At 28.4% G+C, this 21,571-nt stretch overlaps 6 protein-coding genes across 6 annotated transcripts; 2 read left to right on the top strand and 4 right to left on the bottom strand.

Moving 5' to 3' along the window:
- Window positions 1-581: 581 nt before the first annotated feature.
- Window positions 582-4,274, bottom strand: MKS88_005017 (myosin-specific chaperone UNC; the record flags this gene model as incomplete). Its single annotated transcript, XM_067218240.1, has 1 exon — window positions 582-4,274. The coding sequence occupies one exon, from the start codon at window positions 4,272-4,274 to the stop codon at window positions 582-584; it is 3,693 nt and encodes a 1,230-aa protein (XP_067071393.1).
- Window positions 4,275-5,604: 1,330 nt separating this feature from the next.
- Window positions 5,605-6,735, top strand: MKS88_005016 (DNL-type zinc finger protein; the record flags this gene model as incomplete). The annotated part of the gene is made up of 2 exons (XM_067218239.1): window positions 5,605-6,407; window positions 6,615-6,735. 2 exons carry the CDS (start codon window positions 5,605-5,607, stop codon window positions 6,733-6,735), a joined length of 924 nt encoding a protein of 307 aa, XP_067071392.1.
- A 1,620-nt stretch (window positions 6,736-8,355) lies between these two features.
- MKS88_005015 (glycine--tRNA ligase) lies at window positions 8,356-11,010 on the top strand (the record flags this gene model as incomplete). The annotated part of the gene is made up of 1 exon (XM_067218238.1): window positions 8,356-11,010. The coding sequence occupies one exon, from the start codon at window positions 8,356-8,358 to the stop codon at window positions 11,008-11,010; it is 2,655 nt and encodes an 884-aa protein (XP_067071391.1).
- Window positions 11,011-11,897: 887 nt separating this feature from the next.
- On the bottom strand, window positions 11,898-15,011 carry MKS88_005014 (protein GPR89; the record flags this gene model as incomplete). The annotated part of the gene is made up of 1 exon (XM_067218237.1): window positions 11,898-15,011. The coding sequence occupies one exon, from the start codon at window positions 15,009-15,011 to the stop codon at window positions 11,898-11,900; it is 3,114 nt and encodes a 1,037-aa protein (XP_067071390.1).
- A 1,751-nt stretch (window positions 15,012-16,762) lies between these two features.
- On the bottom strand, window positions 16,763-18,317 carry MKS88_005013 (pantothenate kinase 1; the record flags this gene model as incomplete). The annotated part of the gene is made up of 3 exons (XM_067218236.1): window positions 16,763-16,861; window positions 17,313-17,547; window positions 18,256-18,317. The coding sequence occupies 3 exons, from the start codon at window positions 18,315-18,317 to the stop codon at window positions 16,763-16,765; spliced, it is 396 nt and encodes a 131-aa protein (XP_067071389.1).
- A 29-nt stretch (window positions 18,318-18,346) lies between these two features.
- On the bottom strand, window positions 18,347-19,837 carry MKS88_005012 (pantothenate kinase 1; the record flags this gene model as incomplete). The annotated part of the gene is made up of 1 exon (XM_067218235.1): window positions 18,347-19,837. One exon carries the CDS (start codon window positions 19,835-19,837, stop codon window positions 18,347-18,349), a length of 1,491 nt encoding a protein of 496 aa, XP_067071388.1.
- Between the last annotated feature and the right edge of the window lie 1,734 nt (window positions 19,838-21,571).

The raw sequence follows: 21,571 nt of genomic DNA, 5'->3' as shown, positions 1-21,571 counted from the left end.
TTATAAATATTTAGCACATTACACGCATTATCAGTATCTGCTCTGTATCTTGTACATTCCACATTTATGTCTCTCGTTTGAACATTTGCGTTCGTACGGAATGGTAAAAAATTGGTATACGTATATATATATATATATATATATATATATATGTATGCGTATGTACTCACATGTATGCATGTATGTACGTATGCCATTTGTGTTATCATCTATCTATTTTTTATTTCACTTTCGAGGTCTTTTTTTTTCTTTTATATTCTACCACCATTACGGAAAAAAGGAAGCTTACATCCTTGAGAAAATAAGGGAAGAAATGTAATGATACTTGTAAAATGAGAAAGTTCAAATAAAAAAGAAAAATATATTTGGTTAAACCAAAAAGCACATATATGTATTTACTCATTTATTTACGCATTTATTTACGCATTTAATTACTCATTTATTTACGCATTTATTTACGCATTTATTTAAGCACGTATTACGCACGTATTATTCATTTATATACGTGTTAACGAAAAAGGGATACCACTAATATGTATGAGAAACTCTACGGAAAGAACGCGAATATGTTGTTGCAAATTTTACTGAAGAATTAAATTAGCAATTTGCGAGTTTTCTTCATTCAACCCATTTTTTTCCCGAACGATGTCTTTTATTTTTTTAACAATATCGGTAGGTATTTGTTCACATAGTATTACATTATTAAAAAATGTTAAAATACGTAGTAAAATATTTTGATCGTCGGTTTTTTCGAAGGATGAAAAAATAAGATTGCAGCTTTTGGTTCGAATTAAAAAAAAAGGTAAACGTAGATCGGATGATAGCATACCTAAGGCTCCTGTAGAAGCAAAAACGGCTTTATAATTTTCATATTCCATAGAAAAGGCAAAAAGTATTTGTATATCTACAAAATTAATTTCTTTGTCATTATCCTCATTTTTTTTAACCAATTTTTGATATTTCTCGTACACATATTGATGAACATTTGACTGTGAACATAAATTACATATGCACTCTAAACTAGCAGATCTTAAGCAATCGTTTTCGGATGATAAGATATCAAAACATTTATTCCATAGATGAAGTTGCATAGCTTTTATGGCTATATTTTCATCAATGGTCAAAATATTGGTAATAGCCATTAATGATTTAAAAACTAATAATTCTTCATCATCATTTAGTTGTTCAATTAATAAGGGCAAAGAATCATATGCTTCATAAAAATGAATTAATTTCGGATTTGTATAAATAAATATTTCACTTAACGCTAAAGTACAATTTTTTTTATTAGTAATATGTTTTGAAGCTAACAATAAGGTCTTCAATCCATTATTAACAAGTACTATACCGATATTATTTGTATTTTTTACAAATTTTGAAATAATATCACAAATAGATTCAGCAATATTTGTTGTAAAAAAATTGCTATTAATAAAATTGTAAATAGTATTAATAAGCGTTCCATTTTTATACCTACATTTTGATGCAAAAGATAAAATATCCTTTTCAATAAAATTCTTTTGATATTTCTCATTGTATAATAATAAACTAATTAATTCATTACTAGTTTCATCATCTCCATAATCATATAATGGATCCGTTTTCGGTCTGGCTGCATTAGGTAACTTATCATAAAACTGTTCTAATGCTTCTATTTGTTCATTATCAAAATTAGACAAATTAGTTTTATTAATTGCCCTTCTTCTCATTTTTTCATCTGTTCTTGTTAATATTAAATTATTTATTGTATTACAGTACATATATTTATATGTATTGTCTAGTTTCTTTTTATTTATATCATCTCCTACTTTTATTAAAAAAAATAAAATATAATTATTTTTCTCCTCCAATAGCTGCTTTTTAAATTCAATATGTAAACTTAAGTAAAACAACATTTCTATCAAATCTTTAAGCATCGCTTCATCATATCTTATGTTATAATTTCCTTTTCCTTTTTTTTTGTTATCGACAAGTTCACAATTTTTTTGGCTTTTTTCTGCTTTTTCTATTATTATTGCACTATCAACAGGGTTACTATAGCTAGACTTTTTTAGTTTACTCACAGTGTTTTCCTGCACTTCCTCTTTAACGAAACGAGCTCGACTGCTCCTTTCTCCAGTAGCAACATTGTTTTTATCCCTCTCTTCAGGATATTCTCTTTTATCATTAGTTAAATAACTCTTTGCAGGTGAAATATTATCACCACTTGCATTAAGGTCATCCAACTGCATATCATAATTTAAAAGAAACGATTTTAGCATTTCCTTAGCATATGAAAATAAATCCATATTTTTTCCAATTTCTTTCTTAAAGTCATTGTTATGCATGTATAACTTAAAAGATCCTATGAGCAATTTTAAAAAATTTTCATCATAATTTAATGTTTTAAGAATGTTTATATATAAATCAATATAATCATTTAGCATGAAACGTAATTCCGATATATTTAATAAAAGAAGTAACACATCAATATAAATTGACAAAATTTTTTTGCTTTTCCTTCCAATGGAATTATTAATAAAGGTTAAAATTTGAAACATGTACTCTGTTTTTCCTATCAAATAATTTAAAACAATATTTTTATCTACTAAAAAAAGGCACTTGACACATATGAACCATTCAACACATATTTCGTCTGTTTGGAAATATGTATTTACACTTTCGTATATTAAGTCATTCATTTCAGTATCCTTTTCACTCGGTCTGTTTTTATCATATAATAATGTAAGCAGTAAAATTAATGCATATTCTACATCATCAGATGAGTTGTCATACATGCTAATTACATTTTGAATTATTTTTTTTATTTCTGAATTAACACAAACAGGATATTTGGAGCAGTGAGAAAAGTGCAAATCAACAATTGTGTTATTTATATTTATGTTATGATTCTTTTCCAATATTTGTAAAAAATCCATTTCCTTGTTTTCCGGTTCACTTTCATTTGTTTTATTCTTTTTTGGTTCACTTCCATTCGCTTCGTTCTTTTGTGTTCCATTTGTTTTTTTTTCCTTTTTTTTTTTTTTATCAATACTTCTCTGAATAAAGCTTTTTTTTTTTTTGCAAAGGAAAATAAGTGCATTTAGACCACTGCTCGCTATTTCGTAGTTATCACTATTCAAATAATATAAATTAATTATTTTTAAAATGGTATCATTATTTATGACATGTACATATTTTATTATATTTATTATGTACACTACCATGTCAATGGTTGATTTGTACACATGTTGATCCTCCTTTGAAAATTTTAAAGTTTTTTCAATTATTTTTATTTTGTTATTTATATAATTATGTATCCATGTTATATCAAATACTTCATTAAATGATATTAACATTTTTACAAAATCTACATCATAATAGTATTGAAATTTCAAATCGTCTAACTTGTTAATGCAAATTTTGGTATTTTTACCATTTTCCATTTTATCCTTATCTATTTTTGAGTTTTCCGTTTCAAGTTTGGAAATTAGTTTATAAATAACGTACAAGCAAGTTTTTTCTATGCGTATGGTACTACTACTTCTATGCAACATGTCATATAACAATTTAAATATATTTTCCTTCAGAAGAATATAAAACTTATGATTACAAATACTATATAACATTTTAATTTTTTTTTCCTCACTACTGTTTTCATCAAGAAGGACACCTTTAAGCGTGTCTATGTTGGTTGTATGATCATTTTTGTTATTCTCTGCTAGTTTAACAATCATTTTTAACTTTTCATTAATTCTGTTTATTTCATTTTTATTACTAGTGCTTCCATTATCATTCGATTTATCCTCTGTAAGCACCGCTTTACACCTATCAAAGTAGGTAATACATTTTTTGTAATCTCCTATCTTTTCATAACACAAGCCCATTGTGTGATAACTTTTGAAATGATCCTTATCAATATCATTAATATAAGAGCAATACTCAATACACCGTTTGAAATCCTCTAAAAAATAATAGCATAATGATATATTATGACAAACTTTTATAAAAAGACTTTTAACGTTTTCTACTCCTGATAAATCTTTGTTTGCCTCTTTGCCCATTTCTTCAGTTGATTTTATCCCATTTATTTTATTTACACATTGCTCTTGAAAAAATTTCACAACGTTTTTAATTTTATATAAATCGAAAGAACCATTACACAGAAGTGAAATAACATTGCGATAAACACTCAGTGCTTCCTTATATTGTTTATTTCGGAACAGTGCGTTTCCTTCCTTTTTAATTTCTTCAATTTTTTCTGCATCAACATTTTGCAGATTAAATACATCCATGATTCAAGTACACACATAACAAAAAATGGTAAGAAGGTGGAAAAGTCGGCAGGGGAGAGGGAGGGAAACAAATTCGCGCAGTTGATCAAAAGCTAAATTTTGCACTGTTTAAAGGGGTAGAGCAGTATATATGATTTGTTTTTTATTTTGTTGTGTAATATATTTTTTTTTGCTTTATATTTTGTTGTTTAATATATATTTTTTTTTTTTTTTTTTTTTTTTTTTTTTTTTTTTTATTTTATTTTTTTTTTTTTTTTTATTTTGTTTATTTTTATTTTGTTTATTTTTATTTTGTTTATTTTTATTTTGTTTATTTTTATTTTGTTTATTTTTATTTTGTTTATTTTATTTTGTTTATTTTTATTTTGTTTATTTTTATTTTGTTTATTTTTATTTTGTTTATTTTTATTTTGTTTATTTTTATTTTGTTTATTTTTATTTTGTTTATTTTATTTTATTATTTTTATTTTTTATTTTAACTTTTTATTTTTACTTTTTATTTTTACTTTTTATTCTTATTTTATTTTTCTTTATTTTTACATTTTTAAAATTGTGCAACAATAAGTCAATCATGGACGAACAATTTCTCTTTGGCATTAACAACTGTCAGTTATTTCTTTCCTCTTTCGTCTGGCAAAAAAATATTTTAATTTTTTTTTACTTCAAATATTTAAAAAAAACTACATACTGAAGTTAAGTAAGTTCTTCTCCACCAGTTAATGATTGAAACTTTTTTGCGTTTCCATATATTGATACATGTCCAACTTATGTGAGTATACATTTATATATATATATGTATACATAACACATACATAACATCGTGTATAATGTGGGTATTTTCCAAATAAAGCAGTCCCAAATTACTAATTAAATTTTTTGCCTAACACTTGTTATGCACAATTGATAAGTATTATTTCTCCATGTTGTATCCTCATGTTGAATTAAATTTTTGGAAATAAATTGAAATTGTTAAGATTTTCAAAGAATGAAGAGACGGGGAATATGATTAATTTGAAGTTCGTTTATAATTAACACAACATAAGAAGAGAAAAAAAAAAAAGAAAAAAAAAAGTATACAGTGCGATAAAACGGGTAAAGTACATATTATTATATGTATATATTACACACATATATATACATATATATATGTATATATTACACATATATATATATATATACTTTATACGTGTCAAATGCGTAAAGGGGAATTATCATGAGTTATCATAAGTTATTTCTTGACTTGTGTCCCCTTCTGTTCCAGGTATTTATTAACCTGTACAGGTAAAAAGGAATTTTTTTTTCTTTTTTTTTCAGAGGAAAAGACAAAAAAATGACTCAAAATTTGCTAAAAAGAGTTTTAAATAAACCTTACATGAGTAAGAGTTTACCTATAAAGGGGAACAAATTTGATGGAAAATTTGTATTTTCAACTTTTAAAAATAAATATAATTGTAACATCAATTGGGGATGTTCATATTTTCACAGAAATGTAGTAAGACCATTTGAAAATTACCATCCTTATATATTTTTTTTGAAGAAACAATTCGTTACAAACAACAAGGGCGAAAATAGTCATAATAATAAAAACGATAATGATATAACATCATTATCAGAATGTGAAAGAAACATAGAAAAAAAAAAAATAATAATAAATAGGGAAGAACAAAACATAGTTGAGCTTCAAAACACAACAAAAGCTAATGTATCACAAATAGATCATCATGATAAGGAAAAACAAAACGATCCAATTGTAGTACCTGTAAATGATGATAACCATCATCTTGTTAACTCTGAAATGATTAAGCTAAAAGGAAATGAAATAAATAATGGACATTTATCTGTTGAAGAGGGAAAGACACGAAAAGATAAAGAATATATGGTTATAATGTTTACTTGTAAAATATGTGAAAAGAAAACAGCTAAAAAATTTTCAAAGCAAGCTTATTATAATGGCGTTGTAATTATAAGGTGTCCTTCATGCGAAAACCTTCACTTGATATCAGACCAGTTGGGCTGGTTTCAAGATGGAAAAACGAACATAGAGAAAATTTTGCAAGAGAAGGGGGAAAAGGTTATTAAAAAGTTTTCCTACAATAACCTGCTAGAAATTGACGATTTGTTGAATGCTTACAAGTGAGCAGTGTATGGGGGAGGGGTACGCATATATATGCGTAAGTACATATGTGTGTATATATGGATATAACTTTATACCCTTGAATGGGCTAATTTTTTAAGTTCTCACATTTTTGCAGATATGATGTGTCGTAAATTTTTTGCTTCGTATTGTATGTCTTTACTTTATAAGCTTTCTTTTTTTTTTACTTTTTTCGCGCGTCTAAGTTGCATAACGTATTGTACTATTCCTTCGAAAAAAGAATTTTGGCTGAAACAAAATAATTGTAAAAAAAGGAAAAAAAAAAAAAAATTAGTCGTAGTGGATAATGATAAAATAAACACCTAAGTATATTTATTCTTCCTTCGGTTAACACATTTTTGCGATCGTTCATTTTGCTCATATTAAAATTTTATATGATGAAATATAATTTCATATCAGATAATTTAATGATCTTTCCTGTTTCTTTTAATCCTTTTTTCATTCGCCCACGTACTACTTCGTTCAATAAAGTTTTTTGTATTCCTTCCCCCTCGTTTACCCCGCCCGCAATTAGTTAATTTCAATTCGTTCAACTTGTTACATTTTTAATTTAATCCATTAAACTGCTTAATCCATTTAACCTTGATTGGACATTTATATTTTCTTTAAATGTGAGCAGTTATCAAAGTACAATTCTTAACGCGATTTAAAAAAGTAAAGGAGTTTATGAATATATATATCAACAAATACATTAATGCATATGTGTTACATAATTCTATTTATAACATATGACGTGCAGTAATGTTCTCCAGCAGGTGCGTTTACAAAAAAGGACAGGTATTGGCTATACAGGAGCACATATGATAAGATCGGCTATAATACGATAAATAAACATGAGAACTGGACAGACAAACAAATATACAGCTTGAAAAAGTGTATAATCTTACAATATTGAAAAAAGGATGCTTAAGAATTATACACTTTAAGCCGCCAATTTTGCGTAGCGACCGAAAGATTTACATGAATGCGTACATGCATATAATCGTACGAATATACGTATGTATAATGTTCTCTTATACTTATTTATATACCTAAATAACTTGTAGCGAACAACAAACGCAGTAACAACTAAGCTCGGGTAACACACTTCTTTTTATTTTCTTAGTGGGGAAAAACTTAAAAGCTTTTTTTAAATTAAAGCCCCCCCCAAAAAAAAAACAATAAAATTAAAAGGCTGCCATGAAATGGTATACAAACACATACTTGCTCGCGGAAGTACGTGCATACATGATTACTTGTTTACATGTATATATATTCATTATACATGATGTGCATACGTAACAAAGAAAAAAAAAAAAAAAATTAGAACAGTACTGTTAACGAAAATTGGGCCTGAGCGCATTGATATATTATTATGCATATAAGGCAAAACCCCTCGTTTTTGAAAAATTCCTTTGCACGGTATATGCATCAGTGTGTGTTTTGCAAGCGCTCATCATAATGCAGAATAAATTGTGCTGAGCGCCCGGATGGTACATATTTTACGCAAATGCAAAGCTAGATCGTCCTCCATAATGTACTGTTTTATTGTTCATTCGTTCACTGTTAATTCGTTCACTGTTAATTCGTTAATTTGTTAATTTGTTAATTTGTTAATCCGTTAATTTGTTAATTTGTTAATTTGCTTATCTGTTTATATCTTTTATAATTTCTTTTTTAATTTTTTTTTTTTTTTTTATGTTTCTAATGGGAGCAAAAAATAGTTGAAGCGCCAGTATTCCTCATTTTCACCCAACACCCTTGTGATACAATTCTGCATAAAAAGCGCATTTTAAATGTTTACCGTCATCGAGTATGCTGTATATGGACGTGTATATATCTGTATGAACGTATAGGTATATATATCCGTATGAGCATGTTCTTATATTTAAACAAATTGCTTTAGCTCCACAAGCCTGCATCTCAACGTGTTAAAAAAGAAGGTATATGAGATTTACTGGACTAGTTTTTCTTTCTATGTTTTTTCAGGGAAGAACGTACAGCTTCATCAGTTCTAGCTTAAACTCAAAACGAATAAAATTTACATATAACACGATTGGTACATACAGAATTAGAAAATTTGCATATGTTGTTCCGGTGAGCAATTTTCACGATAAAAAGAAAAAAAAAAAAAAAAAAAATTATGCCCTGTTTTGCAAAAATATTAATAGCAGTATTAATGCCAATATGAGTATGGGTATGAGTATGAATATGAATGTTAGTACCAATGCAAACAGTAGTGTTAACAGGAATGTGAGCAGCAGTGTGAACAGTAATGTTAACAGTAGTATAGACGAAACACGAACGGTGGAGCAGCAAATTGAAAAGTACAGTCAAGAAATATCGTCGCTAATAGAAAGGAATGAATCAATCAAAGTTTTGGATAATGATGAAGAACTAAAAAAAGAATATAGGGAGAATGAAAAGTTGTTAGAAGAAAAGAAAAATAAATTGAAGTCGTTATACACTGTTCCAAGTGAACCATTAAAATTAGTTGAAAATAGAACCAAATTAGAAAATTTAATAAAGAGAAAATTCTTTTACACAAATTCATTTGAAATATATGGTGGTGCTTCTGGGTTATATGATTATGGTCCATCTGGCTGTTTATTAAAATCAGAATTAGAGAATTTATGGAGGTATCATTTTACATTTTATGATGAGATGCTAGAAATAAGGGGTTCTTGTATTACCCCTTATAATGTTCTAAAAGCATCTGGACATGTTGATCGGTTCACTGACTTGATGATACGAGATGTAGTTACAAAAGATTGCTATAGGGCGGATAAATATTTATTTGAATTTTTAACAAATCTGATGGAGGAAATGAAGAAGGGAAAGGAGCAAAGGTGCGATCGAGTTAATGAAAAGAGGGAAAAGGCAGATTTGGATCACTATGCAAATAAAAGGGATATTAGTAGTAATGATGCGAATAAAAAGGATGAAGAGTGTTTCCATGTGCAACTAGCCGAAATAGAACTTATTTTGAGAAAACTAGATGGTATGAATCAGGAAGAAATTAAAGAAATTATCAAAAGGTATAATGTCAAATCTCCTTTAAATAATGATCTGTCGGACCCCTTTCCCTTCAACTTGATGTTCCAGACAAAAATTGGACCCAAAGGGGATGAGGCTGGAGGTGCAGCTGGAAGTGATAAGGACGTAGGAAACGAAAAAGGAGGGGCAATTTCAAGTGGGAAGGTGGTTGGGGATGGATATCTCAACGAAGAGGAAAGCCACTTAAGTAGCATTGCCTTCTTGAGGCCAGAAACAGCGCAAGGCATTTTTGTAAATTTCAAAAAATTGCTGGATTATAATGGGGGGAAAATGCCTTTTGGGTGTGCACAAATTGGGTTAGGATTCCGAAATGAAATATCACCAAGAAATGGATTATTACGAGTAAGAGAATTCGAAATGGCAGAAATTGAATACTTTGTAAATCCTAATAAAAAAGATCATGAAAAATTTGATTTATTTAAGCATTTGATGTTACCGTTATATTCTAGAGATAATCAACTCAGTAGTGAAGCAATAATTATGAAAAATATTTCTTTAGAAGAAGCCGTCAAAAAAGGGATTATAGCAAATGAAGCGTTAGGCTACTTCCTTGCTCGTACATATTTATTTTTATTAAAATGTGGAATTAACAAAGATGGAATAAGGTTTAGACAACATTTAAAAACAGAAATAGCACATTATGCAAATGATTGTTGGGATGCTGAAATATTAACATCTTATGGTTATATTGAAGTAGTTGGTCATGCAGATAGATCTGCCTATGATTTAAAGCATCATATGAAATTTACTAGTGCAAATTTATATGCATGCGAAAAATATAACGAACCGGTGGAAGTAGAATGTGTGAAAATTATTCCTAATAAAGCAAAAATAGGAAATAAATTTAGAAGAGATCAAAATAAAATATATATTTGTTTAAATCAAAAAAGTAATGAAGATCTGTTACATATTGATGATGAATTAAATAAACATAATAAATATATTTTAAAAGTTTCCACCGAACAAGATGAAAGATCTGTGTGTTTCGAATTAACAAGAGATATGATTTCTTTTCAAAAATTTACAAAAAAAGTGCAAGAGGAAAATTTCATCCCTAATGTTATAGAGCCATCTTTTGGTATTGGCCGCTTACTATTTTGTATATTAGAGCATTCTTTTAGGATTAGAATTTTTACGGATGATAAGGAAGAAAGATATTATTTAGCCTTACCTTATAGATTGGCCCCAATTAAATGCTCTATATTGTCTATATCAAATAATAAATCTTTTCTCCCTTTTATTAAACAAGTACAAATGTTATTAATTGAATATAACATATCATCAAAAATTGATAATTCCAGTGTATCTATTGGTAAAAAATATGCTAGAACAGATGAAATAGGTATACCATTTGCTGTTACTATTGATTTTCAAACCATAAGGGATAAAACTATCACACTGAGGGAAAGGAATTCAATGTTACAGATCAGGATTGACGTTTCTGAGCTCGTCGAAATTGTGAATTCGTTGATAAGTCAGAAGAAGAGCTGGGATGAGTATGTTTCCAAATATGGTCTATTCACACAGCAAATATTGGAAACATGAAGCAGCGTGCGTGTGGGTACACGCACATTTGTACTTGCACATGTACTTTTTACGTGCTCGTTGCGTATTTCCATAGTAGTGTAAACAAATTAACAATGTGTTATAATTTTAAAAAGCGTTGAGAGAAGGACCAGAATAAACAGTAAAAAAAATAAGAAAAACGCACACCCTTATTCATACATATACAATCAACCGAATTGTACACGCACATTAAAAATATATCACAATAAACACAAAAAAATAAAGTACAACGTAAAAAAATGTAAAATATAAAATGAAAAATGAAAAATATTAAATATAAAAGTTGACTCATTCATGAATATAAACACATGCAACGCATGTTAGGAATCATTTTCGAAATATATTAAGCAACGTAGTATAATTTTTTTAATAACTTTATAATAGGGGCGGAGTATCCTGTTTTTGTCTGCTTGTGCAAAGCGCATCGAAACTGTTCTCTTTTATTTACATATTTATACATGCTATTTTTTGTACATTTTATTTTTTATTTATTTATATATTTATATATTTACTTTTTGTACATTTTATTTTTTATTTATTTATATATTTATATATGTTATTTTTTGTACATTTTATTTATTTATATATTTACTTTTTTTTTCCTGTGCTTCCCCCCTTTCATCATTCTCATTCGTACGACATCATTTCATCACAGTGCACATTTTCGCAAAAACGTTTGGGAAGTAGATCCACTCCGTAACTTCATATTTAGGAATATTATCACATCATATTTACGCAAATTTAAAGTGTTTCTTTTTTCACATGACCCGTTCATACTTATTATTCATACGACCCCTTCGTGTTTATTCTTATGAAGTGCTCATACTTTTTCATGTGACCCGTTCGTATTTTTTCTCATGAACCGCTCATATTTCTCTAAATTGATCAGACCTGTGCTTGTGATGCAACTTGATCAGAGCCAGAGATATAAAGAGCGATATGACGTAGACAAAATCGAAATGGTATTTAAGTTTAAACAAATTGAGCAAATTATTGTTGAAAAATATGTACAACATTTTAACCTTCTCCTTAACGGGTAAGTAGTCAAATAACTGTATACAATAAGCGGAAAAGTATAGGTCCATAATTTCGCACATGACCAAAATAGCAATATTGGAGTATAAGGACGATTTTGTAGAATATCGTAATTTAATAATTTTTTCCATAAACGTTTTTAAATTTGTAAAAATAAAACATAATAACAAAATAGATGTTATTGAGATGACATAATTATCTAAATTAATATTAATATGAACTATATGAAGTACATTTTTGAGATCATTTATAAATGAAATATTCATATTTCTTGAATAAAATAGCATTAACACATGTCCGCTGCTATAGGTTGATATAAACCTATAATATATTTCTATCATGTAAATAATATAACAGGTTTTTACAATTTTATATATACATAATATGGACATTATTATTCCTAATAAATATAAGAAAATACCACAAAAAGTTGTACTCTGATTTATTCGTATTTGTTCCTTTATTACTTCATCTAGTAAGAAATATAAATTCTTAGCCATATATTCTAATGCTTTTATGTCTTGTATTAATATCTCTTTATTTTTTTTATTAACATTTGCTTTTTTACCTGTAAAAAATTCCTTAACACTTTGAAAAGTTTTATATGGTTTTTGAAAACTATTAAAAAGAAAAGCAGATATATACCTCCGGTTTATACTCTTACTCTCCTTGTGTTTAATATCTTGTGGTAAAGTATCAAAATGTCTAAATAAGTTTTTAAAAGAATGTACTGTGTTGTTATATTTATGAAAGATGGATTTGTTTTTTTCTTCCCCATCATTACAACTGCTTATCTCTTTCGTCTCTTCATTATGTTCTACGTCGTATGCTTCTCTTTCCTCTTCTTTCTCTGTCGTTTTGAAAAAAATAAATTTTTTTTTATAATCCACATGCTTATTATTATTATTATTATTATTAATATTATTATTATTAATATTATTATTAATATTATTATTAGTACTATTATCATTAATATTAATACAATTATCATTATTATTATTATTCTCCATCAAATTCGTAGATTTAACATTCCGTTTATACAACGAATTAGTGCTATTAATATATTCGACAAAGGGACTAAACCGGTTACTACTACTACTTCTAGTACTTATATCCACTTCTACTTCTCTTCTATTATTGTTTAGAATAGACATATGATGATTTTCTACATGTGTTTCTTTACATTCTTCATGTGGACTCGTTAGATTCAATACATTTATTTTTTGTTTTTTCTCTAACATATCCATTTTTTTCTCCAACATTTCCATTTCCTTCTTCTCTTCGACTACTACCCCTTCCACCTCATCATACCCTCCATTCAAGTTAAATATCCCCCCAAAATTCTTTTCTTTTTTTATGAACGTTTCGTATATGTTTTTGTATATTGACTTGTGACTACCCAAGTATAAGTTACACTTTTTGAACGGTTTAAAATGTATGTATTCGATTTCTTCATTTTGCTTTCTTTGCTTGTTTTCTCTGCTTTTTATTTGCTCTTTTCCGCTATCTCGTATACCCACGTTCACATTACCATTACCGTTCAATGGCTCTATCCTTGCCATTGGCATTACCACTCCCTCTGCTTCTTCCCTCTTGTGCCCCCCTGTATGTTTCAAACCATGTTTATTTTCCCGTCCGCAGTGATTCACATGGTCGTTGTGACTATGCATCGTTTCCACATTGAAGTTATCATCTATGTGGTATGTCAAAATGCCATAACAATTATGGGGGGAATTGTCGACGTACCGATTTATTGTATCATTGTTATTGGTGTAGTTAAAAGTATTATCGGTAAAATTTTCGCATCCATTCAGGCATACATTTTGAGCAAAAGAGTAGTTATTCGTATTGGCGGAAGTATTATAAAAAGAAGAGGTTTTATCAAAATGTAGGTTTTTAGTGTAGTTGTTATGTCTATTCCTGTTATTATAAGAATGTAGCTTATTTGAAAAACAAGATTCATTATAATGTACATTTTTAGAATATAAATTAATTAAATGTGGGTAATCATGTAACAAAAGCATTTTTTTTTTTGATGCTAACTCGTCAGTAATAAACATAATCTTCTTTTCAATGATTTTTACTTTTTTAAGAGTTACAAAAAAAAAAAAATTACTTATGTTCGTATAAGGTGAATATAAACTAGTAAATGCAGAAAAGGCACTAACTATTGTCATCCCTGTAACGGATATATATATCAGTAAATTTTTGATTATTTTGATGAAAAGAAAATTCTGACTATTTTCATTATTAGTATCATACTCTTCAGCAAATTCTTTGTTTATTAGTTTAAATTTTTCTTGCAATATATTACCTATATCATATATATCTGATTTGTCATATACATCACTATTGTTCTTTAATGTAATCATTGAAATTTTATAAAAAGTAAACCATATTATTGGTAAAAAAAAAATACAACCAACTACAAATTTTAATATCTTTTGTTTATTTCTATTTCTTATTTTTTTATTATAATTTTTCATTTTTAATATTAAGTCTTCACTAACATACACTAATTTCCTCATAAAATTTGTTTTATCTTCATCAGGCAGGTATATTTTTTTTTTCTTATGTTTCATCTTAGTTAGTGCAGTATAAAAATATTTAAATTTAAATAAACTATTCGCTGTCTTTTCATCTTCAAATGTAATGTATGTATATATTAAACTTACAGGGATTATTAAATAAATAAACAAAATTAAAAGAGTTATATCAATATACCATATAAACAGCTTCAGACTTGTTGTTATGAAACCAAGTATTTCAAATACAATCATAGACAACAATGATAGACATAGAACAAAAGAAAAACAGAAAATTATTTTTACAAGACTAAAGCTGTTATCAAAATCCTTGAACAAATAATTTTCAAAAAACAATGACCCCAACACCGACAATGCTAAGTGGTAGAGGCACAAAAACACGGCTGTCCAGCTTATCATATTTGCAGCCCTCTACAGTTTATTCCCCCCATGAGGAAAGCCCTCACTATGTTTGCAGTGTTTGCAGTGTTTGCAGCGTTTGCAGTGTTTGCAACGTTTGCAATATTTACAGTGCTTGCAATATTTACAGTGCTTGCAACGTTTGCAGTGTTTGCAGCGTTTGCAGTGTTTGCAGCGTTTGCAGTGTTTGCAGCGTTTGCAGTGTTTGCAACGTTTGCAATATTTACAGTGCTTGCAACGTTTGCAATATTTACAGTGCTTGGTGTGTGCACAGAATATGCCACTCGCTTCTTCAGTGAATGACTCGTTTTTACTCACCCGCGGAAGTCAAATTAACGGCTTATTTTGAAAGGACTAAAACATGTTTTTCTGTGAAGCCCAGTTTTTTCTTGCATATGCGTGTATATATATATAGTGTGTATGTATATATGTATATATGTATATATGTGTATGTGTGTATGTATATATGTGTGTATGTGCGTATGTGTGTTTGCTCGTTTGATTGTTTGCTTTTTTGATTGTTTGCTTGCTAGTTTATTTTTTATTTTATTTTTTATTCTTTCTTTTTTGAGCTAGCTAATATTAAGAATTATAAAATGTACGATCTCAATCTGCTTTATTATTTTCACCATCTTTGTTTATTTAATTCTTAAGGTTTTGAACTGCTAACTGTTTATTCTTCATTTTTAGTAATTTAAAGAAATTATAGTAAAATACATTTGGCAAAAGGGAGGAAGCAAATAATATGTTGAGAATCCTATCCTTTTTAATTATTGCACGGGAATGAAAAAAAAAAAAAAAAAAAAAAAAAAAAAAAAAAAAAAAAAAAAAAAAAAAAAAAAAAAAAAAAAAAAAAAGAAACAAAAGGATAAAAGAAAAGAAAGAAGGAAAAAAAGAAAGAAAGAAAAAAAGAAAGAAGGAAAAAAAGAAAGAAGGAAAAAGAAAGAAGGAAAAAGAAAGAAGGAAAAAGAAAAAGAAAAAAAAAAGAAACAAAAAAAGGAAGAAAAAAGGAAGAAAAAAGGAAAAAATCGGAAAAAAAGCAATTCACTAAAAAATTAAAAATTAATCTTTCAAACGCGTAAAAATAAGGAGCTTTCATACGCAAGTAGTAATTCATTCCATTCGATAATAATAGAAAATTTCGAAACCATTGAATTCGCAAAAAAAGGGAAGCATGCACAGATACATATATGTTCACATAGCAGAGCTAATTGATAGGAGAAAAGGAGTGTTGATGTGCGCTAAGTGGTAAACACAACACATCATGGGACGCACACATACATACATACATACACACATACACATATACACATATACACACATACACATATACACATACCCATATACACACATACACATATACACACACACATATATACACATATACAAACACACATATATACACATACACATATACACACATATACAAACAAACATACGCGCATGCAAATATGTATGTATCCATTTATTCCCACTTAAGTATCATACAAAGCCTTATTTATAAGCGTACGGAAAAATAGGTCCCACGTAAGTTCACTAGTCATAGTGGTTGACCAGGTATACTTTTGCAAAATCATGTTAGTATTTCCATAATACCTTATGTTCATGAAAATTTCCGTAATACAAATTAACAGGTAACAGAAAATTATCAACAAAAGCTGGTATACACTTATACACACGGATACACATGTTCATTTATTTCATAAGAGGTAAATGCTCGCTCATGCATAAATAAAAAAAAAAAAAAAAAACTAGGAGAAAAAGCATCCAATGGCTCCTAAAAACGCATCATGTTTGAGGAATAAAACTTCTGGAAGTTGTCCCGTACTAATTGTTTTATCATCGTTACTCTTAAAAAAAAATAAAAAAAGAAAAAATATTACCTCATACAGGCTGTTACTAATCCCAAGGGGATAGCGCAATACGGGGGAAATGAACAATTGTATTAAATGAAAAAAAAAAAAAAAAAAAGCAGAAAGGAAATAAGCAATGAAGCAAAAAAAAAAAGTTTTGTTAGAACAAATCATATTAATTTTTGCCATAATAACTGGAATATATATTTGCATACACATATACTTATGTGGGGAAGGCAAGAACTGCATAATAACCACTAAAAACAAATGGTAACTACATAACTAATGAAGTTTAAAAACACATTCATGCTCATACATACGCGTACATATGTACGTATGTATATACACAAGTTAACACGTAAAACAGTTTCCATATATGCAAGAGAACCGCGTCTTCCCTTTTTTTTTTTTTTCATTATTTTTTCCTTTTTTTCCGAATTATTCTTACCGAATAGTGAGATGGGTACGGACTGACCTGTTTGTAGGCATTTTTCTTGTCGTACCGTGCATTATCCTTGTCCTTGTCTTCACGTATACGCATGTTATTTATTTGCTTATCATCGGGGGTATCACACACCTCCGTTGTGTTTAAACCATAATAACGATAATAATAATACACACCATTTGTCAAGGATTCCATTATACATTCATGATTGCTTACATATTTCCCCGAGAAGAATATTCTACAAAGGGAATGGAAATGAAGATGTAGATGGAGGAATAAATGGATAAGAAAATGGAAAAAAAAAAAAAAAAAAAAAAAGAGTGCACAAATTGCACATGGTGCACATATGTTGTACAGATACAAACTGGTTCTCTCTGCAAATATCCATGATGCGTCAACCACATAAGAAGCGTGTACGGATATGCGTATAATATTATGTTACATTGCATTGTACTATATTGTACTATATTGTACTATATTGTACTATATTGTACCATATTGTACTATACTGTACCATACTGTACTATACTGTACTATATTGTACTATACTGTACCATATTGTACTATATTGTACTATATTGTACTATATTGTACCATATTGTACTATACTGTACCATACTGTACTATACTGTACTATACTGTACCATATTGTACTATATTGTACTATATTGTACTATATTGTACTATATTGTACTATATTGTACTATATTGTACTATATTGTACTATATTGTACTATATCGTACCATATTGTACTATACTGTACCATATTGTACTATACTGTACTATATTGTACTATACTGTACCATATTGTACTATACTGTACTATATTGTACCATATTGTACTATACTGTACCATATTGTACTATACTGTACTATATTTGTTTTATGTGCGTGCGCATGTGTATATTTGCTGGGCACTTCATCAAGTGTGTGTTAAAAATTTACCTAAACACATTATGTATTTTCGCCAGTAAACAAACCAAGTATCCGACGTTGTAAGAAACCATGTTGATTAAACTTCTAGCTATATCTCGGTTCATTTCTTGGTTTTTATAATTCTCTTCTCCTTCTCCTTCTCCTTTTTTTTTTTTTTTTTTTTTAAAATTTTTTGAACATTCCCAAAACTAGTTGCCAAAGCATGTCCATTAATACAAGTACTACCAGATGCATCCTCTCTCATATGTTTTACTTTCAAATCAAGATTTGTCGTTCCTTTAGATGCTAATTTTATTAATTGTTCAAAGGATATTTTTTCTAATATCGTTTGTGCAATCCCCATAAGAGTACCACCTCCAATAGCTGTACCAGATATTCTCTTATAACAACCATGCCCGTTTGACTTTAAAATAGAAATACCTGACCCTATATTTGCAATTATAAAAGGTGAATAAGGATGTTTTATTTGTACAGGTAGTTCTGTTCTTAACAAACTGTTATATGTAACAATGGATTTCTTTACATTAAACAGTGTGTATATTCCTTTCATAACACAACTCATTTCGTCTTTTCGGAAACACTCGACAATTAAATCTCTCTTGAAAGACAAGCAATTAACGCAATTAATGTTTCTAACAAAGACATTGTCATTGTTAGCGTTAGTTACATTCCTACTATAATGGCAAGCTTCTATTTGCTCTCTTTGATCATCGTTCGTATAAAGACTGTGGCATCCTACTTCATTAGGATTGTATTCTAAAGAGACATCCATTTTATCATTACATGTAATACATTTTAATAAATACACTCTAATAGTTTCATAATTCTTAAATTTTGAAAGAAATTCTTTATTAAAAATTATTTTATTTTCATTGTTATCTTCTCTTTCTATACACAGTTCAACATATAACACAAAAGCTTCTTCATCATAAGAGTAGTTCCATACATACAATAAGTAGTTCTCATTTGCAATTTTTACTCTCTTACGAATTTCTTCTTTAACTATTTTATCAATTATACTATAATAATATTTATGTGAACCTCCTCCTGTTAACATAATTTTTTTTTTTATTAAATCATTTTTTATTAAGAAATCCAATGTACCTTCTAAATCATGTATGTTAAAAAAGTTTACATACAAATATTTGTTCTCTTCTATTTCTATTGCTAACGGTTCATTAGATACCTCCTCGCTCTTTGCTCTTACGTATTCATCATTTAGGTACACAACTTTTATTAGCGTTCCACCGATATCTAGCGCGCTCGTGTTGTAACTACCCCCGTTAATATTATTCGTGTTGTAACTACCCCCGTTAATATTATTCGCGTTGTAACTACCCCCGTTAATATTATTCGCGTTGTAACTACCCCCGTTAATATTATTCGCGCTGTAACTACCCCCGTTAATGCTGTTCGCGGTAATATCACTTTCACTGACACTTCCTTTGCTTCTGTTGACTAACTTATACATGTACCTTCTCCTCCCAAAGTTTTCCACATATTCATGTGCATTGTTCATGTATGCATTTCTTTTTTTTACTAATTCTGCGTTAGAGTTACCAAGTACGCTATTTCGGATATGTGCGCTCATTTTACTGCTTTTTTAAAATAACAAAGCAAATTTCGCCATGTGATAGATTTTTCTTCTTTTTGTTCTATGATGATAACTAACGTGTAGCTAATTTATTCGCTACGAAAGGATAAATAAAATTTTAAGAATTTTTTGTTGTAACGAGTTTATTGAACTTTATTGTTCTTGCTGTGCTAAACATACCGTTCTTACTGTACTTAATGTATCTTTTCTTTTTTTTTTTTTTCAACTAGAATAAAAAGCGGCTTTTCTCCTCGAAGTGCTTGAGTATGGCAAGAAACACAGATGCGCACTAATGCGTAAGCGCATATACATTTAAATATACGCGTATGTGTATATATGTTTGTGTGCATATATATATATATATATGCATAAGTTTTTATATGTATATTTTTTTTTTTCTCATTTTATGTTTATTTTGTGCCTTAAGCAGTTTCGTTTTTTACAAGGAGACCATCAGGAGGTGGGCGGGCCCCTCTTTATGTAACCATCTTTTTTTTTTTTTTTTTTGAATGTTCAAGTATATGCATGTACTTAGGAAGGAATACGCCTGCATACACATATATATATATATATGTTCATAATGCCAACATTTCAATTTTAACAAAAACAAGATGACAAACAGAGGAACGAAAAAAAAAAGCGATTTCATCTGCAATCCCTCGTAGGATAAATTGCACATTTTCATTTGTTTAAAATCCGTCAGATATTTTTTTTTACCATACATAAATATATATATATGTATATTTATATATAATGTATGTATGTATGTATAACTCCATATTTGCTTTTCTTTGACACGATAGGGAAATAACTTAATCATTTGAGTAAGAATATGCATATAAACTAGCAAAAAATTTAAACCTGCACTGTAGTACTTACAGATCCTGTAGCAGTGGTCTTTTTGTATGTATAAAAGTATGTACAAAAAACACCTTATAAGGAGTACTATTTTTTTTTTTTATGATCGCAAGGCATATCTTTCTTATTTCCTTTAATGCATTTCTCTAACCATTTTGGTTGTATGAGTTGTAGAGTGCGCACATTTGTACAAACATCCATTCATGCATACGTAAGTACATACATATGTCAATACATTCATACCTGTTATGGTAAAAAAAATTATGTAACCCTCGCACTATTACAGCTCATGGTGCACCTGCCTGTGTTAAGGTGAAGAATCAAATATTCGCTTTAGAGTGCTTAAACACTAGATATAAATTATTCTCTTTTTTAAAGAACTGTTCGCTAGTTGGTCCCATTTATTACAATTTTTTTTTCTTTCATTTTTCGTAATGTACATTATGTTATATGATATAGTATCTCATATCATAATTCTTATTTTCATTATGTCCACTTTTTTTTTTTTTTATTTTGTTCCATTTCATTCTTTCTTTTTACAACTGGAAAAAAAAATGCTCTTTTTAATATGTGAGGGGAATACAAAGGCATATAATTGAAGCGGAAAAAAATAAAATATATTATATTATCGCGTATCATGGGAAAATTGAAAAAGCCATCATAGAATGACCCAAAAGATACTTTAACGAGTTGAGAAAAAACATAAAGCTAAATCACAAATAAATATATGAAATTTTTCATAATGGATATATAAAAATTTTTTAAATATATGTTTCATATATATATAATGAGTTTTTTTCTTTGTTGCTTTTGGAAATATTTTATTTCCTACACAAATAAAGAAATATACACACATTTGAACGTATAAATGCG

Source organism: Plasmodium brasilianum, chromosome 13 (assembly GCF_023973825.1).
Source record: "Plasmodium brasilianum strain Bolivian I chromosome 13, whole genome shotgun sequence".
Lineage (NCBI taxonomy): Eukaryota > Apicomplexa > Aconoidasida > Haemosporida > Plasmodiidae > Plasmodium > Plasmodium brasilianum.
This window is presented reverse-complemented; position numbering and strand designations above follow the sequence as displayed.